The sequence below is a fragment of the Molossus molossus genome, unplaced genomic scaffold (assembly GCF_014108415.1).
Source record: "Molossus molossus isolate mMolMol1 unplaced genomic scaffold, mMolMol1.p scaffold_m16_p_11, whole genome shotgun sequence".
Lineage (NCBI taxonomy): Eukaryota > Metazoa > Chordata > Mammalia > Chiroptera > Molossidae > Molossus > Molossus molossus.
In genome coordinates this window covers 106,817,157-106,838,373 of record NW_023425346.1, presented here as the reverse complement: position 1 = coordinate 106,838,373, position 21,217 = coordinate 106,817,157, and the positions used below count along the sequence as shown (strand labels likewise).

The following is a 21,217-nucleotide window of genomic DNA, read 5'->3' as shown; positions in this document are numbered from 1 at the left end:
GCCTGGTGTGCATGTGCGTGCCCTGGTGTGCATGTGCATGCCTGGTGTGCACGTGTGTGCCTGGTGTGCATGTGCGTGCCCTGGTGTGCATGTGCGTGCCTGGTGTGCACGTGTGTGCCTGGTGTGCACGTGCGTGCCCTGGTGTGCATGTGCGTGCCTGGTGTGCACGTGTGTGCCTGGTGTGCATGTGCGTGCCTGGTGTGCACACGCAGGTTTCTGTGCACACGTATGGGTACTTGTACGCACATGAGCGTGTCTGTGTGAGCTGTCCTGATAGGTCAGGATGTGTGCACACACATGCGTGTGATTGGGTGGTGCACCTGTGTGTCTGGGTGTGCCGGGCAGGGCAGCGAGTCCCAGCCGTGGTGGGGCCGGGCGGGCTGTGGGGACCGACCTTGGTCTGTTGGCCCAGGCCATCCCGCCTGAGTGGGCTTCAGAACAGACCGGGTAGGTTGCTCCCCCTCCAAATAGAACCCACTAGGCTAAAATACGGGGGGATGTCGGAAGGCACTGTCTGCCCCGTGTGTCAAAGCGTGTTTGAGAGAGACACCGCCCCACGCATGCCTGCATGCACATGGGTCGTGGGGACCATCACTCCCTCTGGGGGGGTCTGCTCAAACACACTTGGGCGTGGCTGGCCTGGGCTGGACTGTCCAGTGTGCCTCAGTCACCCTCTGACTCAGTTTCCCCGCGGGGACAGGGTCCTGCAGAGCCTGCAGCAGGGCCTCCTGTTGGCCTGGGGCTGATTCCTCGAAAGCGGAAGCCAAGTCGGCGGGGGCGGAGCACAGGGGAACTGGGAGCCCGGCCTGGGCTTTGCGGGTGTAGCCAGTGTGGCCAGGCCAATAAGCCACTGAACCTCCGTTTACCCTCCTGTAAATGACGACGGCTGGCCTCGAGGCTGTGGCCCCGGGGTGTGCCACGGGACCGCTGGTGACCATTGTGCCGCCCTGACCCGGAGTGTGAGGACTTGTGAGGGTGGCCCTGAGCATTGCCGGTGAGGGCAGGTGGGAGGCACCTCCAGGCCTCCCCGCGTCAGAGCCTCCTGGGCCGGGGCCACTGCCTGCCCAGACCTCCTGAGGGTGCGTGAGCCCCTGCTGGGACGGGGGCAGGGACGGGGGCAGAGGCCAGGGCCCCATCCCGTACGCAAGGCCTGGGCTCGAGCACAGCACTTTGCAGGTCACATGCCTGCGTCCCTGGTGCTGAGTCGTGATTTGGAGAAGCTACAGGGAAGCAGTCAGGAGACAGAGGCACCGTTAGGTCAAGGACGGGTGGGGGGCACAAAACCCCAGTGCTGAGAGGGGGGCTGCTGCTGTCCAGCGGGGCTCTGCGTCCCAGCAGGGAGGCAGGGAGTGGGGTGGGGAGACTCCCGGGAGCCTTGGCCTGGCAGGGAAGCTAGAAAGGGAAGTGGTCTCTGAGGGGCAGCCCTCCAGCCTGAGAGCGCTTCTGGGAGAAGAGGGGGAGGGGGCTCCCCGAGGGGAAGGCTGGCGGGAGGGAGGTCTTATGCAGCCTCCTTCAGCCCAGCTGGGCCTCTCCCGGGCGGCGCCCTGCAGGGCCCTCAGCCTGGCGGAGCGGCTCCTCCAGCCGCATCTGCCCAGTGCCTGCTGTGGTGGCCAAGGGTCCTGACTCTCCCCTTCCCTTGAAAACGAGTTTTAAATACATTTTCGCACTACCTGTCCTCCCCATTCTTCATGGGAAGCGAGTGTCAAGAAAACCTCTTCTCAGTTTGCGGACCGACCCGTTCGCCCACCACTCACCTACCTGGGATTCAGACGCCCTGGGCCGGCCACGGAGCCGGGTGGAGGAAACAGCCCCTGGTGTCAGACCTCTGAGCTAACGCCAAGTGCCCCTGGCACGGGAGCCTCTGTAACCTGCTGCCCACCCCCCCCCCCCAGCACGCCAGGGACATCGTCCAGCTCCTCCTGTCCCGCAGAGCGAACACCAGCCTGCTGTGGTGCGGCCACTCCCCACTCTCTCTGGCCATCGCCAGTGGGAATGACCTGGTGAGCCTGCTCGGGCGCTGCTGGCCAGATGGCAGCGGGGTGGGTGGGGGGGTCACCTCAGCGTGGGGGGCGCGTCCGCAAGAAGGGAACGTGAGCAGGGCGGTGAGGGTTCAGCTGGGTGCATGCTTCCTCCTGGGGTGTGATCCGTCCGTCCATCCATCCATCCACCTGCCCACTCACCAACCCTCCTCCGTCATCAATCCATCTTCCTTCCGGCCTCCCCTCTCTGTTCCACCCACCGGTCATCCTTTTATTTGCCTGCTATTTCGGAGCATCTCCGTGTGCCCGGCAGGCACCAGTGTTGAGTAAAACCAAGTCTCTGCTCTCAGGACTTGACACAGTATTTGGGGAAACAGACACGTTTTGGGTAATGGTAAGAGTCACAAAGAAAATGAGGATCAGGGACAGAGGGACGTGATGGAGGGTGGGCTGCTTCAGCCGGTGGCCAGGAGGGCTTCTCTGGTGAGGGGACATCTTAGCAGAGGCCCGAAGAAGCTGAGGGCATTGTTGCCGCAGGTGGGCTTCTGTGCTACCTCCGCAGGGTCCCCCTCCCCCCGCCTTCCTTCCGTGAGTTCTCTGGTACCTGCTCGTCCGGGCCCTTCCAGGCGGCAGGCAGGGCAGAGCCCACCCAGGGCAGAGGCAGGTCCTCGAGACAGACGTCAGGGCCTGGTGTCTGGCACAGCAGCTCTGACCCCTGGCTGCCTGGGCAGCACCTGGGCACAGAGGGCAACAGGGACATGTGGCCCCTTCGTGTCTGGTCTGGCGGTCGTAGAGGCCCAGGGGCAGAGGCAGGCTGGTCCCAGGGGTGAGGGGCTGACGGGGTGGGCGCTGGCTCAGCTGTGCCCTGGGACGGACGAGACTGGACACTGCAGACAGGGCGCCAGCCTGGACGCGCAGGCGGAATGGCAGCCCCCCAGGAACCACCGTGCGCCCCGTCCCAGCTCATCCTCAGAGCCTGTGGGTGGGAGCCAAGGAGAGAGCCCGGGGCTGTGAGCCCAGCTGCGGCCCCCGCTGTGCCCGGGGCCTCCCTGGGGCCTTCCTCGGGGACTGGGGTGGCCTGCTGGGCGCTGACTGGCTGTCTGTGTCCAGATTGTGAAGGAGCTGCTGTCCCATGGCGCTGACCCCAACCTGCTCCTGACCAAAGGCTTGAACAGTGCCCTGTGTGTGGCCTGCGACATCGCCTACGAGCAGCAGAGAACCTTCGACGGCAGGCTGGCCCTGGTGAGGCCTGGGCTGGGGCCGTGGGGGTGGGGGGCGCCCGGGCCCCGGGCCTGGGCGTGGGAGCAGCTGGGGGTGGGGGCACCCGGTCCCGGGCCTGGCGTGGGGGACCCCTGGTCTGGTATTCTCCAGCAGGAGCTTCACGTGGTCTTGCTCTGTGTTCTCCTGGCCTCCATGTTCCAAATACTTGAGTGAGACATTCTTGCCTTTGGATAAACATCTAAAAATATGTTCACGGGCTGAGCCGCTCAACAGGCCAGACAAAAGGCCCTGGTTTTCCTCAGGCATGATGTGGGCCCTGGTTCTTGGTCTGGTCGACCTTTCTGTGTGGAGTGGGCATGGGCTGGGGATCCGAGTCCAAGGACCTGCTGGGCGGGGGGCGGGGGGCCGGCAGGGTGCTGCCGGGGGTGCTGGCCCCGCCCTCCAGCCACCGAGCAGCTCGGGGTGAGCGTGATGCTCACTCACCGGCAGACACCAGAGTGGATGCTTGGGGGCTGAAGTACTAGTCACGCGCCTGTTCATCCTCCTCCAGGACGTGTCCAATTAAAAATCACACAATAGCCCTGGCCGGTTTGGCTCAGCGGTTAGAGCATCGGCCTGCGGTCCAGAGAGACCTGGGTTCGGTTCCCGCTAAGGGCATGTACCTCGGTTGCAGTTTGTCCCCGGCCCTGGTTGGTCGTGCGGGTGGCAGCCACTCGATGTGTCCCTTTCACATCGATGTTTCTCTCTCTCTCTCTTCCTCTCTCTCTCCCTCCCACTCTATCTGAACAAAAAAATGGAAAAATGTCCTTGGGTGAGGATAAAAAAAAAAAAAAATCACACAATAGTCCACCCGGTGCGCGTGGCTACTTCCCGCACTCGTGATGATGACAACGTTTTTATTAACCCGCATATCATAAACCAGTGATAAAAGTAGGAACACTGCGGAATTAAATCAGTTTTATTATCTCTCTAGTAGGCATATGTATTCATTAAAATATGTATTTTTATCGATTGTTTTAGAGAGAGGAAGGGAAAGGGAGAGAGAAACATCGATCGGCTGCCTCCTACACGCCCCCTAAGAGCCCCCCACTGGGGATCAGGCCCACAGCCTGGGCATGTGCCCTGACCAGGACTCGAACCCGCGACCTCCTGGTGCAGGGACGACACAGCCTCTGAGCCACACGGGCCGGGCCGCACATGGTCCTTTTTCTTACACCCCCAGGGTCACCGTCAGGTTCAGGAGTCTGTTCAGCAGCCTTGTAGCCAGGCGCCACCAGCCGCAGTTCCTGTGGTTAAGGGTTCCCAGCCCCCCCGGACCTTAGGTAGAGAAGTATGTTGTCGGCGGTTCTCTCCTGTTCAACGTGCGTGACCTGTCTTCTCGGCCTCGCGGGGGCCTCGCCTGGCTCCGCGGGCCTCTGCCCGCTCCGGCTCTCCCTGCCGTGCTATCGGGATCTGTGTGGAAGGGTCTTTACATTTTCTTTTCGATTGATTGTGTTTATTATTATTATTTTTAATCCTCACCCGAGGGTATTTTTCCATTGATTTTTAGGTAGAGTGGATGGGAGGGAGGGAGGGAGGAAGGGAGAGGAGCATCCACGTGAGAGAGAGACATCCATCCGTTGCGTCTGCACGACCCTGACCAGGGCCGGGGATCGAACCCAAGGCCTTTCAGTCTGAGGGCTGACACGCTAACCGCTGAGCCAAGCCAGCCAGGGCTGCAAGGGTGTTTTGTTTGTTTTATTTTGGTTTTTGCCAAAATTAGGTTGCACTGTGCACATTTAAAAACACACTGTGGTAAAAGACATAACATTTGCCATCTTCATGGTTTTTAAGTTCAGGCGTTAAGCATGTTTATGTTGTGGTTCAGCCGGCACCATCATCACTGTCATCCCCAGAACTCTGCAAGCGGACCCTCCGTCCCCCTTAGACACCCCTCCCCAGTCCCTGCCCAGCCCCGGCTCCCGCCGTCTGCTCTGTCTCTAGAGTCTGAGTCCCCTGGGTGCCCCCTGTCTGTGGAGTCTGTCCTCGTGTGCCTGGCTCACCTCACGGAGCCCCGTGTCCTCGAGGTCCCTCCCTGTGGCGGCCTGTGGTGGACACGCTTTCACTTTGAGGCTGAATCATATTCCCTGTGTGTCTGCACCACATTGTGAGCTTGTCAGTCCGTGACGGACGGCTGGGTTGCTTCCACCTTGGCTGTTGTGATGATGTCGCTGTGAACACAGGTGAACAGATCTCTCCCAGACTCTGGGAGCCTGCCCAGAAGTGGGGTCACTGGGGCACGTGGCCGTGCTGTGTACGTTCTCCGAGGAAGCGCCATACTGCAGCATCTGCTTCCCGCCAGTGCCCGGTCCCCGGTCCCCACATCCTCACCAACACTTGCTTTTTCCTTTGTTTACTGGGTAGCAGCCATCCTGCAGGGGGTGAGGTGCTCTCTCCTCAGTTTTATTTTCACTTTATTCGTGACATTGAGCATCTTTTGGTGGGCTTGTTGACCGTTCTTGGAAGAAATGTCGATTCCAGCCCGGCCAGTGTGGCTCAGGGGTTGAGCGTTGACCCTGCACCAAGAGGTCGCCAGTTCGATTCCCGGTCAGGACACATGCCCAGGCTGTGGGCCTGATCCCCAGTGGGGGGCGTGCAGGAGGCGGCCAGTAGATGTTCTCTCTCATCGATGTTTCTCTCTCTCTCTCCCTTCCTCTCTCTCTCAAATCAATAAAGAAAAAAGTATTTTTTTTTAAATGTCGATTTCAGTCCTTTGCCCGATTTGGGAATTGTTTTCCTGTCGCTGTTTGGAGAGATCTCTGTAGTCTGGACATCGACCCCTCACCGACACGAGGCTGACACGGCCCCGCCTGCGCGTCGCCGTCCTGGGCCCTGGCAGAGTCCTCCGGGGTGACGGGTTCCCATTTCCACACAGGCCAGCTTGTCTGTCTTGTCTCGTGGCCTTTGGTGTCATATCCAGGAAGTCACTGCCAGGTCCTTTGTCACGAAGCTGTCGTCCCACGTTTTCTAAGAGGTTTATAGATTTAGCCAGAATTTAAGCACTTCCGAGTGGAATCGGGTGCTTCCCCATTGTCCCTTCATGCGCTCTGATTCCGGTCACCAGGCTTAGTGGTGCATGTTGTCCGGCTTCCCGAGAAGGAGGAGAGGGGAGGGGGCGAGAGAGGGGCCCGGCTGGGCCAGGGCAGCTCCTTCCCAGGCGTTGGAGAGCCACCCGACCCTGCTCACTCTGGGCCTGGCGAGCGTCCCCATCGCCACGAGGAATGGGCATGAACTCCACTCGCCCCCCACACCATGAGCTGGGCCTGGTCAGGTGCCCTTGAACCTCCACCGGCGGTGTTGCATTTCCGGGTGTGTGAGGAGTGATTGCTACACAGGCTGAGCGAGCGAGGACCCTGGCTAGGGGAGCCACCGTGCACCCGGACACCGGCCCCACCCGCAACGCAAGTGGGCCGTCCCCGGTCCGGGGAGCCTCCTGCTGGGTAGCCTGGCTTCCATGCGTTCATGCTGGGCCGCCCTGAGCCCTGGGCTTGTGTTACATTTCCTGGCTAAAAAGATAAAGCCTCTTAGTGAATACGCCACCTCCCTCCTCAGGGCAGGGGGGTGGAGCCCTGTTATAGGACATCTGCTGGGAATGGAATTGGTAGTAAGTCTTCAGCCAAAGACCTTGCTGTGCTATGTGCAAGAAGTCTCATATGCACACACATTGACACGACTGTGTACACATGTGTGCACACATCAGCACACACAGACACACCCATGTACACACATCCCTGCACACACACGGACACACCTATGTACACACATGTGCACACATACCAGCACACACACAGGGGCATGCCTATGTATACGTGTGCGCGCACACGGACACACCTATGCACACACACACACCGACAGACACACCTATGTACACACGTGTGCACACAGCTGCACACACATGTGCACCCAAATGCACACACGGGTCCAGACTCACTGAGCCCCCAGACGGGGGATAGGATGTGAACAAGACAGGCCGGGCGTTGGCCCTTTGCATCACTCCAGTCTAGGAAGTGGGGCAGCAACCAGGCCTGGGCAGACACCAGCAGTTGGGGGGATGACAGGGGAGAGCTCCCCAGGAGTGGCCTGGCCGTGAAGCCCATGACAGGCGACGTGATGACTCACCCTAGCTTCTTGTCCACGAGGTTGCTCGTCTGTCAGTCTCTCTGCACATGAGAGAGTGGCCTCCCGGGATCATGCAGGGGACAGTCTATCTGGTCAGCACCTGGTCTCCTGCTGGCGGCCAGGACCTCGGGCTGCCCTCCTGCCGTCCAGTCAGGGTGGGGAGACGGACTGGAACCTTTGGGTGGCCAGGATCACAGCGTGGGTTGCTGCTGGGTGCTTGGACACCCCAGTTCCAGGCCCTGACTCCTGGTGGCTGGGGTGCCCCCCCACATTTGATGTGGCTTCGTTCTCCACAGATTGACCGGCTCATTAACTACGGGGCCGACATCCTGGCCCCTGTGACGCTCACGCAGGGGGACAAGGTGGCTGTGGGCACGGCTGTTGACTACGCGTATTTCAAATTCTACCAGGTATGGCTTTGAGCCTCCTGTTGGTGATGGGGGTGCAGCTGGGGCCTTGAGCGTCCCTCGGGCAAAGCTGGGCCCTGCATGCCGCTGGCCACAGCGAGGCCCTGGCCTCGGGAGAGAAGGCTGGCACCCGCGTGCGCGGGGCATGGCTGCCGGGGCCTCGCTCGGCGTGCTCTCAGTTTGTCCTCAGGGGAGCGTTGAGAGTGGAGGCGGTGCCAGGCCAGGGCTGGGAGTGGGGTCTGCCCCCGGCGGGCGGTGCCCGCGCTGACGGCGCTGCGCCACAGGACCGGAAGCTCGCCCACTGCCCCTTCCACACGCTGATGCCAGCGGAGCGGGAGACGTTTCTGGCCCGGAAGCGGCTCCTGGAATACATGGGCTCCCAGCTGCGCTGCGCTGTCCTGGCCAAGGAGAGCCAGTGGGACCCGAGGACGCTGTACCTGAGCAAGAGAGGTGGGTGGCCGAGCTTCCTGCCGACGGCGGGAGGGAGGGGCTGGGCCCGGGAGGCTCGGGGGAGGGACCTGTCCTGCTGCTGCCCAGGTCGCCTGCTGGGTCAGGTCTGCCTGGTCCTTGTGTCCTGCCCTCCAAGAGGAGAGACGGAGGAGGGGCCCCAGGAGAAGCCGCAGGCAGCACCATGGGTGCACATCCAGAAGGGCCTGCCCGGCTGTCATGGGGTGGGGGCATGGCACCCAGGAGGCGCTGCTTGGGGGGCGGGGGGCCCTCCTGTGGGCAGCAGGGGGTCCTTTCCCCACAAAGGCCTGGCTTCCGGGCTGCCCAGCCCCAGGTCTGGGCTTTTCCCTCTCATGCCCGTGGTTCCCACGTGGACTGGCTGGCACGGGGGGAGGAGGGAGAGGGACCTGCTTGGTGCGCCACGTCCCCGGGAGCTGAGCCAGGACCCCTGCCTGTGCCTGGTGCAGGCTGGCCTGGGAGGTGAGGCCCTGGGTCGTCCACGATCAGCAGGTGGCAGAGCCTGTCCGAGGGAGCAGTTTCGGGCAGAGACTGGCGGGAAAGGCTGCAGGGCCCTTGGATGCAGGGAGGAGGCCTGTGGATGCAGAGGAGGAGCCAGAACACACCCCTGTGCATGGGGAGAGTTCGCTGCTTGCTTGTCGCAACATTTCACCCAGCTAAAGGGAACCGAGCTCAGGGGAACCACAGGGGCCCCACGCCAGGCGTCTGCCCCAGGGAGGGAAGGCACGTCCCTGGACGTGAGGGAGCTGAGCTAAGACGGCGTTTTCGGGGGAGGCTCACGATGAGCCTACGGACCAGCCTGTCGGTGGCACTGGTCAGCCATTGGTCCTTCATCCGCGTGACGGAGCCTCCCTAGAAAGGACCAAGTCACATGCTCAGGACGGTGGTCTTTGCACCTGTGTCACCAAGGGGGCCAGGGACTAGACTGGACCAGAGCTGCACAGGACCACCGACCAGGAGCAGGGGCACCTTCTTAACCCGATAAAGGGCACCTGTGGAAACCCCCCAGCCCACATTGGACTTCATGGTGACAGACGGATGTTTTCTCCCTGAGATCAGGAAGACAAGAATGTCTTCTCTCACTGTTTCTACTTAATACCACACTGGAGTTGTTAGCCAGTGTAATTAGGCAGGAAAAATAAAATAAAATGCATTCTAGTTGGAAAGGGAAAGTTGAAGTGTCTCTGTTGGCAAATATCAGCTTGTAGATTGAAAATCCTAGGAATCCACTTTTAAAATAAAATTAATATTAAATTATTAAGCTAAATGTATAAATATTAAAATAAATATAAAACTACCCCACTATTAAAACTATAAATGCGCCTGGCCGGTGTGGCTTGGTCCCCTGCACCAAGAAGTCACCGGTTCGATTCCCAGTCAGGGCACATGCCTGGGTTGCGGGCTCCATCCCCAGCGGGGACATGCAGGAGGCGGCCACTCGATGTTCTCTCTTTTCAATGTTCCTCTCTCTCTAAAATCAATAAAAACATATTTTTAAAAACTATAAATGCATTCGTAAGGCTGTAGGATATAAGATCAATACACAAAAAATCATCAGCATTTCTATACAATCACAATGAACAAACCAAAAATGAAATTTAAAAAACTCCATTTGTAATAACACATGTAAGAGGGACAGACACATCCCTGTAACAGAGGCTGCGTAAAACCAACACTCTGAAAACTACAGAAGGTTGTTGAAGAAACTAAAGGAACCTCAATCAATGGAAAGACATCTTCTTGTCAGGATCCCAGCTGACTTCTTGGTACAAATCAAGAAGCAGATTCTGAAATTCACATGGAAACAGGCGCCCAGGACGGCCAAAGCCCCCCTGAGGGAGAACAAAGTCGAAGGACTCGCACTTCCCAAGCTTGATCTACTGCAGCACAACAGCCATCAGGGCCGTGCGGTGCTGGCGTAGAGGCAGACACGCAGACTGACGGACGAGAACACAGATCCCAGAAGGACACCCGTGTGTTTACGCCGGCCGCGTCCCAGGAAGGGCGCCATGGCTTCGGTGTAGGGGTCAGGACGGCCGTCTTCTCAACAGACGGTGCGGGGACAACTGGTTGTCTAGACTCAGAAGACTGACGTTTGACCCTCACATCACATGTGAAACTCAGTTCCATTTGGATCGAAGACCTCAATGCTCAGAGCTTGAACGAGCGAACCCTTGGAAGAAAACACGGGGTAACCCTCGCGTCCTGGGATTGGCAGTGGTCTCCCAGATGTGACAGGAGCGGGAGAAATGAAAAGACAGCCTGTGGGAGCAGACATGTCAGCCACACGTCTCCCGAGGGACCTGTGTGCAGTCGCAACTCAGTAGCAAAGACAAGTAATTGGATTAAAATAGGACGAAGAAGCCCGGCGGGTGTGGCTCAGGGATGGAGCGTCGACCCTGCACCAGGAGGTCGCTGGTTTGATTCCCATCAGGACACATGCCCAGGTCGTGGGCCCGATCCCCAGAGGAGGCGGCCAATCCATGTTCTCTCTCGTCCATGTTTCTGTCTCTCTCTCCCGCTCCCTTCCTCTCTCTCTAAAATCAATAAAGAAAAAAAACTGGACAATGTGAATCACGGTGGAGTGAAGGTACTGTGACCCCTGGACCGAGACGGTAACTCGAGACTGAAGAATGAGGCCAGCGGCTCTGTGGACGATGACAACTTCCTGTAGGGTGACATCACTTCCAGGGGTGGGGCCGGAGCCGAGGTGACGTCACAGTCTGCACAGCTGATCTCCGCGGCTGGACAGAGAAGGTACTAGTAACTGACAGACAGAGGGACACGGCAAGGTGCACGAGCCCCACCTCCTGGAGGTCCTGGGGTGCGTCATTGCTTAGAGCCAGCACCCAGTTGGCTACCCGAACCGGGGCTGTGCCGTTCTGGCCCATCCTGACAGGACTCCGTGGCCACGCATGCGAGCGTGCAGATCCCAGCTCACTTGGGCGGCCACGGTATGCCACTGCGCGTGGTCAGAGTCCACAGCGTGAAATGGGATGAAACCGGGGCGCACAGATGGAGTTGGTCTTAGTTACGTCGGCACCTACACACCACATCTCGACAGAAAGACACAAATGGCCCGCAGGCCCATGGAAGGATGCCCGGCTGTCAGGAATGAGTACGTGGAACCCCACGTGGCACCACTCAGTGGCCGGCTGGACCACACGGAGCACGTGCAGGCGAGGACGAGGAGCCCGCCCTGCTGCTGGGGCCGGGGTGGGACGCAGTCTGGTGGCCCCTCGTGCTGACCCCGCAGTGCCACCCGAGCTGAGTGCCCAGGAGGACTGAAGACACGTCACCCGTGCACGAACGTCCTTAGCAGCATGATTCGTAGGAGCCGGATGGGAGCGGCCCACCTGCCTGTCGGCGGGCGGACGGACACACACGTCGTGGGAGCCGCGCACAGACCGTGGGTGGTGGTCGCCAGGGCTGGGGAAGGGGGTGACGGCTGGCAGGGCTGGGGTGGCTACACGCCCGCGAACATCCCGAAGGCCACTGAACCGTGTACCTTCCCTGTGGCTTGGATGGTGCCCTCCTCCCGTCCTCGTGCTCCCCCATTTCACTACACGTTTGTTAACCCTCCCTCAAGGATATTTTCCCATTAATTTATACAGAGAGTGTAAGGGAGGGAGGGAGAGAAAAACACATCAATTGGTTGCCTCCTGCGTGACCCTGACAGGGGCTGGGGGTCGAACCTGTCACCCAGGCACCTGCCCTTGACCGGAATTAGCCCCCAACCCCTCAGTAGCGGTTAGCGCTCTAACCGCTGAGCCACACCGGCCGAGCCATGTTTCCTCTTAAGTGATCCGTGAAGCTGTCACCAGACCCTCATTGTACCTGTCCCAGAGGTGTCCCTGGTGCCACGTGGCCTCCGTGACCCTGCCCGGACGACGGGCAGGTCGGAGCTGGCTTCCTGGGCCGGCCAGCAGCTGGAGTGGGTGCAGTGGGCACAGGAAGGGTGAGGAGGGAGGAGGGTCCCTCCCACCTCCCGGCTCTGGCGGCCAGCAGGTGTCTCCTCGAGGGGTCCCTGTGTCCGAAGGGGTGATGAGGAAGCCGAGGTCAGCCGGCCTTTTGGGGGGGTGATGTGCCAGGTAGAAACTCTGGCTATTGTGGGCACTCACTGCTCACTGTGTGCCCTCCTGCATGGCCAGAGGGCAGAGCAGGAGCCCCAGCTCCAGAGGGGCTGGGTGCCAGGAGAGGCCAGAGACACCTGGTGCTATGGCCTTGAATGATGTGTTGAGGGGGACACGGCGCAGAAGATGGGGGGCAGGAGGCTGCAGAAGGGTGGGCATGCAGGAGCAGTGAAGCCCCTCCCTGGAGGCTGTGGGCGCCCGACCCCTCCTGGCCAAGCCCCACTCTGCCTCCTGGGACCTATTGTGGGACGTCAAGGGTTTGGGGTCCCCACCTGCCTCCCTGGGGTGCCAGGGCTGGCTCATTGCAGGAGGGGGTCGAGGCAGGCAGCCCAGAGCTCCCTCTGCCCGTGGACGCCACGGCACCACCGGGAGGCCCACGGAGGCTAACGCGAGTCTCTCCGGGTTCAGCGGAGCTCACCCCCTGCCACAGGCTGAAGCAGAAGGCCACCAGCACGCCCAGGGCGCTGCACTTGGAGGAGCTGCAGCAGTGAGTGGCCGGCGTGGCCCTGCTGGCCGTGGGCACCGGCCCGGACGGGGCGGGAGTGGGGTCACAGGGCACACTCAAGGAGCGGCTCCATGTCTGGGGGCAGCTGGGTGGGAGACGCGAACTGTCTGGTGCCCCCTGGGCCCTCCCCTCCCCGCCCTCCGCCACGGCCCCTCTCCTTGCGGTCACGCCATCCCCCTTGGGGTCATGGCTCAGCTCTCACCTGCTCTTCTGGGAGAGTCTCCACAGACCTGTGTGCCTGGCTAACCCCGAGGGCACCCTGGGCGGCACCCGTCCCGTAGACCCTGAGGACGGGGTGGGCGGCGACGGGTGGGGGGCCGGGCGGTGGCCCTAGCTGGGCTTCTTTCTTGCTGAAGTGGAAGGTGGGGGGCGTGCCAGGCTCACCCACAGCCCTGCGTGTGCTGCCCGGAGTTGCTCCTAAGACACAGAAGTCCTCTCTGTCCACGCTGTGGCCCACGAGGGACCCGTCTCCTGCCTGAGCCCTCAGGCGGTGCCCTGGGCACAGTGCTTGTTTTCTGTTCTGATCAGCCTGTGCTGGGCGGCCCTCGACGGGACTTCAGGTCTCCGTCCATGTGCAGAGGACGTGGGGAGGGTCCCAGAGCCCCAGTCAGGGCGCAGGGGCTCCACCCAACAGCCTCGTGGCCCCGGCAGGATCCCGTTCTTCAAGTTCTGCCACCAGTGCGGCCGCTCGGTCGGGGTGCACCTGCTGCCCTGCAGCCGCTGCTACGGGATCCTGACCTGCAGCAAGACCTGCAAGACCAAGGCCTGGGTGGACTTCCACAGCAAGGACTGCGGCGCCATGATGGCCGTCGGTGAGTGCCAGCGCCGCCGCCCGCCGTGCCCTCTGCTCTGGGCACAGCACCGGCCCGCGGGGTGGCCGGGGAGGGTCCCCATCAGCCCTGAGTCAGTGCAGTCCCAGCCACTTCCCGGAGTCCTGGGTGGCCGGTGTGAGGACAGGGCACTGAGTAGCTGGTCTTTCTCCACCTGCGGAGGATGCCAGGCCCCGTGTGCCCATGCTCCCTGGGGTGGGCCTGCGTGGGGGCCGCACTGCACACGGGCCCCCTGGGGGACACAGGCGGCCCCGGACTGTGAGCACTTGTCCTTGGAGCTGCCACAGGTGTCTGGAGTGTGAAGGTCAGCAGACGTCTGCTCTGGGAACACCCTCCTCTCCTGCCCTTTCCTCCCTCGGGGTGACCTGAGGCGACCCCACGCCGGGTGGTGCTCTGAGGGTGGCCTTGGTGGGCAAGGCTGGGCCTTGGCTGGGTGGGCTCTTCCTCAGAGCCTGTGTTCAGAGCGGATGGAGGGGCTGGCTGTCCCCTGCCCGGGCTGCGCCCCAGAAGCTGGTCCTTTCTGAGCTGACACTCGCTGCCGCCTCCCTTGCAGCCTCTGTAAAATGAGGCTTTGAGTAACACGTCCCGTGGGGTGCATCCCAGACCTGGTCACAGCTCCCTCAGCTCAGGGACCCCAGGCTGGGGGCTGCGAGGCTCCCTCCTTGGAGAGCAGTCAGCCCTGTCTCCCACGTGTGAACACGGAGCAGAGCGCTGCCTGTGCACTGTGTCCAGGGCTCTGGGTACCCGGCTGCCACGGGGAGTCAGCACACGGGGAGTCAGCACACGGGAGCCAGCACACGGGGAGCCAGCACACGGGGAGTCAGCACACGGGGAGCCAGCACACGGGGAGCAGCACACGGGGAGCCAGCACACGGGGAGCCAGCACACGGGGATCCAGCACACGGGGCGCGAGCACACGGGGGATGGGAATCAGCACACGGGAGCCAGCACACGGGGAGTCGCACACGGGAGCCAGAACACGGGGAGCCAGGCACACGGGGAGTCAGCACACGGGGAGGCCAGCACACGGGGCGCGAGCAAAGGGGCGACAGCACACGGGGAGCAGAACACGGGAGCCAGCACACGGGGAGCCAGCACAAGGGGATTCAGCAACGGGGCGCCAGCACACGGGGCGCAGCACACGGGGAGCCAGCACACGGGGCGCTGGCACACGGGGCGCCAGCACACGCGGGAGCCACAGTACCGGGGATCCAGCACACGGGGCGCGAGCACACGGGGAGCCAGCAACACGGGGAGCCAGCACAAGGGGCGCGAGCAACACGGGGAGCCAGCACACGGGGATCCAGCACACGGGCGCGAGCACACGGGGAGCCAGCACACGGGGAGCCAGCACACGGGAGCGGCAGCACGGTGGAGCCAGCACACGGGGAGCCAGCACACGGGGAGCCAGCACACGGGGAGCCAGCACACGGGGAGCCAGCACACGGGGCGCGAGCACACGGGGAGCCAGCACACGGGAGCCAGCACACGGGGCGCGAGCACACGGGGAGTCAGCACACGGGGAGCCAGCACACGGGGAGTCAGCACACGGGGAGCCAGCACACGGCGCGAGCACACTGGGCGCCAGAACACGGTGAGTCAGCACACGGGAGCCAGCCACGGCGGACGCCGAAGCACCAACGGGGGGGCCTGGCAGCCACGGGGGCGCCAGCACAAGGGGAGCCAGCACACGGGGAGCCAGCACACGGGGAGCCAGCACACGGGGAGCCAGCACACGGGGAGCCAGCACACGGGGAGCAGCACACGGGGAGCCAGCACACGGGGAGCCAGCACACGGGGATCCAGCACACGGGGCGCGAGCACACGGGGAGCCAGCACACGGGGATCCAGCACACGGGGAGTCAGCACACGGGAGCCAGCACACGGGGAGCCAGCACACGGGGAGCCAGCACACGGGGAGCCAGCACACGGGGATCCAGCACACGGGGCGCGAGCACACGGGGAGTCAGCACACGGGGAGCCAGCACACGGGGAGTCAGCACACGGGAGCCAGCACACGGGGAGCCAGCACACGGGGAGTCAGCACACGGGGAGCCAGCACACGGGGCGCGAGCACACGGGGCGCCAGCACACGGGGAGCCAGCACACGGGAGCCAGCACACGGGGAGCAGCACACGGGGAGCCAGCACACGGGGAGCCAGCACACGGGGCGCGAGCACACGGGGCGCCAGCACACGGGGAGCCAGTACACGGGGATCCAGCACACGGGGCGCGAGCACACGGGGAGCCAGCACACGGGGAGCCAGCACACGGGGCGCGAGCACACGGGGAGCCAGCACACGGGGATCCAGCACACGGGGCGCGAGCACACGGGGAGCCAGCACACGGGGAGCCAGCACACGGGGCGCGAGCACACGGGGAGCCAGCACACGGGGAGCCAGCACACGGGGCGCGAGCACACGGGGCGCCAGCACACGGGGAGCCAGCACACGGGGCGCGAGCACACGGGGAGTCAGCACACGGGAGCCAGCACACGGGGAGTCAGCACACGGGAGCCAGCACACGGGGAGCCAGCACACGGGGAGTCAGCACACGGGGAGCCAGCACACGGGGCGCGAGCACACGGGGCGCCAGCACACGGGGAGCCAGCACACGGGAGCCAGCACACGGGGAGCAGCACACGGGGAGCCAGCACACGGGGAGCCAGCACACGGGGAGCCAGCACACGGGGCGTGAACACACAGGGAGCCAGCACACGGGGAGCCAGCACACGGGGCGTGAACACACAGGGAGCCAGCACACGGGGATCCAGCACACGGGGAGTCAGCACACGGGAGCCAGCACACGGGGAGCAGCACACGGGGAGCCAGCACACGGGGAGCCAGCACACGGGGATCAGCACCGGGGCGCGAGCACACGGGGAGTCAGCACCGGGGAGCCAAGCCACCGGGGAGTCAGCACCACGGGAGCCAGCACACGGGGAGCCAGCACACGGGGAGTCAGCACACGGGGAGCCAGCACACGGGGAGCAGCACACGGGGAGCCAGCACTACGGAGCAGCAACGGGGAGCAGACACGGGGAGCAGCACAGGGGAGCCAGCACACGGGGAGCCAGCACACGGGGCCGCGAGCCAACGGGGCGCCCAGCACACGGGGAGCCAGTACACGGGGATCCAGCACACGGGGCGCGAGCACACGGGGAGCCAGCACACGGGGATCCAGCACACGGGGCGCGAGCACACGGGGAGCCAGCACACGGGGAGCCAGCACACGGGGCGCGAGCACACGGGGAGCCTAGCACACGGAGCCAGCACACGGGGCGCCGAGCACACGGGGCGCCAGCACACGGGGAGCCAGCACACGGGGCGCGAGCACACGGGGAGTCAGCACACGGGGAGCCAGCACACGGGGAGCCAGCACACGGGGCGCGAGCACACGGGGCGCCAGCACACGGGGAGCCAGCACACGGGGCGCGAGCACACGGGGCGCCAGCACACGGGGAGCCAGCACACGGGGCGCGAGCACACGGGGAGTCAGCCACAGGGGAAGCCAGCACACGGGGATTAGCACACGGGAGCCAGCACACGGGGAGCCAGCACACGGGGAGTCAGCACACGGGGAGCCAGCACACGGGGCGCGAGCACACGGGGCGCGAGCACACGGGGCGCCAGCACACGGGGAGCCAGCACACGGGAGCCAGCACACGGGGAGCAGCACACGGGGAGCCAGCACACGGGGAGCCAGCACACGGGGAGCAGCACACGGGGCGCCAGCACACGGGGAGCCAGCACACGGGGCGAGAGCACACGGGGCGCCAGCACACGGGGATCCAGCACACGGGGCGCGAGCACACGGGGAGCCAGCACACGGGGAGCCAGCACACGGGGCGTGAACACACGGGGAGCCAGCACACGGGGAGCCAGCACACGGGGAGCCAGCACACGGGGAGCCAGCACACGGGGAGCCAGCACACGGGGCGTGAACACACAGGGAGCCAGCACACGGGGATCCAGCACACGGGGCGTGAACACACAGGGAGCCAGCACACGGGGAGCCAGCACACGGGGCGTGAACACACAGGGAGCCAGCACACGGGGAGCCAGCACACGGGGAGCCAGCACACGGGGAGCCAGCACACGGGGATCCAGCACACGGGGCGTGAACACACGGGGAGCCAACACACGGGGAGCCAGCACACGGGGAGCCAGCACACGGGGAGCCAGCACACAGGGAGTCAGCACACGGGGCGTGAACACACGGGGAGTCAACACATGGGGAGCCAGCACACAGGGCACTGCACTCTGTCCCGGGAGGTGTGGCCAGGAGGGCCTTGCTGGCTCAGGGTCTGCGCCTGTGCCTCCTCGGGGTGCCCGGTCTCTCACGGTCGTCCTCTCTGCAGTTCTCTGTCCAGGGGCCTCCCTGGAGGAAGAGGGCTCGCGGGTGGAAGGATCTCAGTAGAGGAGCCCGCTGCACACCGAGGCCGGGCAGTCTCGCCGGCCGGCACCTGCTCCGTGGCTGCACCGAGGGGCTGGGCCTGTCTCCCTCCTGCCCTCACAATAAAGTGGCCCCACTGGGCGTGTGTGTAACCGTCTGTGCTGCTCAGCTGTACACGGGTCAGCCCAGAGCTTCTGAGGGGCGTCCAGCTTCTCGCCCCCACGTGGCCCTGGCCATCTTGGGGCCGATGAGGGTCGGGGCTGAAGGCAGGGCTACTGCTGGAAGGTGCTCCTGGGCTCTGGGGCCGTCTGGGGTCTTCACAGGAGCCCACACCTCCGTGTCCATCCCGGGCTCAGAGGGGACGGGGCGGGTGTCTCACGTTGTCCCCAGGGCTCCAGGCCGCTGCCTGCGTGTGCCAGGGGTGTTTGGGATGGGGGTGACTTCAGCACGACTGAGATGGAGGGGGCACGGGGTGACCATGGGCCAGCATCATGGCACGAGGAGGGTGGGCCAGGGGTGTGGCCTTGCTGGAGGGGAGGAGCAGGGCGGGAGGAGGGGGCAGTGGGTGTGAGGCGGCCTGTCCTCAGCACAGACGGCTGGACGGCTGGAGAGCAGGAGGCATGAGAGTGGAGTGGTGGGGGCAGGGGGATGGGGGGGGGCAGAGGGGCCTGTGTGGGGGCCTCAGCAGTTCTGCCTGCAGCCGTGGTTTAGCCTGGTTTCCGTGGTCTCTTGTCAAAGATGGGGCGCCCTATCTGGGAGTCTGCTGGGGGCCCCGGGCAACGCTCCTGTGGGGGGTGAGGAAGCCTCCTGGGGGAGGGGCAAGGATCTGTGCTGCACCCGCAACGTGGCCTTGGCGGGTGGCTCGGCTGCAGGGCCATCCTGGGGGGACCCCCGGAAAGGTGTGGTGGCTCCCACCACGTCGGCCAGCAAGGAAGACACTCCTGATGAGTCCTTGTGAGCTCACGTTGTGCTTGTGAGCAGAGGCTACCACGGAAGGTGCTGCTGTGCCCTGGGGACGTTGGGGGGCTTCCCCGGAGCCCACACCTCTGCCCTCCGTCCCGGGCTCCATGCCGTGCAGAAGGAAGAAAGGATGAGTGGCATCTGTCCCAACACCCGAAAATGGCCACAGCTCACATGGCTGTGTCCTGTACGGACGCACACATGTGCACACAGGTACACGGGTGCACACACACGTGTGCCCTGGAAAGCGGAAGCAGGGTCTGTATGCTCTGAACTACACCATGAGTATCTTCCTTGACTTTCCAGTTTTTCTGCAGCGTAGCCCCGCCCAGGTGCAGTTTCTCTTCCTGTTGCTCGTTATCAGGAAACACAAGATGAAGACCGTGGGACCCACCCCCCTTCCACCACGGTGGCCTCCTGAGCCCCATCTTTTCTCGTGCTAATCCTCACCCGAGGGTATTTTTTCCACTAATTTCCAGATAGAGTGGGAGGGAGAGAAACATCGACATGAGAGAGGCACACGGATTGGTTGCCTCCCACAGGGCCCGACGGGGCCAAGATGAACCTGCAGCCCAGGTCCGTGCCCTTGACCGGGAATTGAACTCGAGACCCATCTGCAGGCCGGTGCTCTAACCGCAAAGCCACGCTGGCCAGGGCCTGTCCGCGCCGTTCTCTCGGGGTGTAATCCGTGCACACACGTGCACACGGCCAGCACCCCGTGCACACGCGTGCTGCTGCTCACCCCACTTTCAATGGGAACAGTTGAGCGGCCTTGAGGGCCTTCCCCACGCTGCCCGCATCCCGCACGTGCCGGGGGTGGCGCCTCGGCGACAGGCGTCCTGCACATGCCTTGGCCTCCGCCCTCCTCTGGCGGGACACGGAGGTTACACGTTCAGACTCCAGGGTCTGCCTCGCACGCGCTCAGCAATGACTTTTTTCCAGGGAGTCGTGGAAGTGTGGGCGCCCCCTGCACAGGACGTGGCGTTTGTTTCCCGGGACGACGACGGAGACCGAGGGGGCAGGCTCGGGAGCTCGGTGGTCCGGGGCCTGGCCCACGGCGGGCAGGACCGAGACCCCCGACGGCTGGCGCAGGGGGCGGTCCCATGCTGAAGGCCTGCTCACCTGCACCCCCTCCCCCCAGGGAACGTGCACAAGCCTGGGATGACAAAGAAGTCACAGAAGGCCCGGGACAAGGGCCCCACGGGAGCAGCACCAGCACCAGCCAGGCAGGTATACTCCAGCTACAACCAGGAGTGAGCGGTGCCGCCGCCGCGCCAAGGCTGAGTGCGCCCCAGGAGGGAGGAGCCCCATGGGCACCAGGCACCCTGGCTGTGGAGGCGAGGGGGCAAGGTGCAGCGCCGGAGGGAGCCCTCCCAGGAGCCTGCTCCTCCTCCCAGGGACGGCGGTGTGCCCTGAGGGGGCAGCCCCCACACACAGGGCCCCGGGGTTCCGGCACCGAGCCCTCAGCCCTCCAGGCCCCGGGGAGAGCGGGTGGGCGGCAGTGACGAATAAAGGGACCCTGCAGCGGCTCACATGTCTGTTGGCTTCCAGCCCGTCCGAAGAGCTGGGCCTTGCACAGTGGCACTGGGACCGGGCTGGCCGCGTCCCCCAAGGGCCATGCAGGGCTCTGGGGAGGCAGGGTGGCTGGGCAGGGATCCCACCCTGATGAGAGACGCCAGGCACAGGGGGGCTCCCAGGCCAGACTGGACCATCAGGGGTCACACGCCCCAGGACTGGCCTCAGAACAGGAGAGTCCCCCAGCTCCGGCCTCCAGGGCATCTCCGAGGCTACTTGGCAGGAACCGGAACCTTCCCGGGCACGTGTGAGCGCGAGTGCAGACCAGGGCAGGGGTGGACGCAGGGGGCCCGGCCTCTTCCCTCTTCAGGGCAAAGGATGAGTCCTCCCGGGCAAGGACGAGGCCCACACACCCTGTACCCTGCAGCATCCAGGCCCGTGCGGGGTGCGATCCCAGTCACCTCCCCAGGGGCCTGAGACCCCTGCTGCGCAGAGCCCAAGGGCCACGCTGCTGGGCCCTGCAAGGGGGGGGGGGCACAGCAGCCTCACGAGGTCTCCAGTCTTTTATTCATACGAGGACACAAGAACACGGGTCACCTGCTGACGCCTGAGGCAGGACACAGCAGGCCGGGTCACGGCCTGGCCAGCC

General features: G+C 63.9%; 1 protein-coding gene across 1 annotated transcript in view; it reads left to right on the top strand.

Moving 5' to 3' along the window:
* ANKMY1 (ankyrin repeat and MYND domain containing 1) overlaps positions 1-20,310 on the top strand; it is a 43,488-nt gene extending 23,178 nt beyond the window's left edge. Inside the window, exons 11-17 of the mRNA XM_036253376.1 lie at positions 1,893-2,000; positions 3,090-3,221; positions 7,655-7,768; positions 8,050-8,215; positions 12,772-12,850; positions 13,520-13,680; positions 20,195-20,310. Of these exons, the coding sequence (XP_036109269.1) occupies positions 1,893-2,000; positions 3,090-3,221; positions 7,655-7,768; positions 8,050-8,215; positions 12,772-12,850; positions 13,520-13,680; positions 20,195-20,310 (876 nt within the window). The remainder of the gene's footprint in view (positions 1-1,892; positions 2,001-3,089; positions 3,222-7,654; positions 7,769-8,049; positions 8,216-12,771; positions 12,851-13,519; positions 13,681-20,194) is intronic.
* Positions 20,311-21,217: the final 907 nt, after the last annotated feature.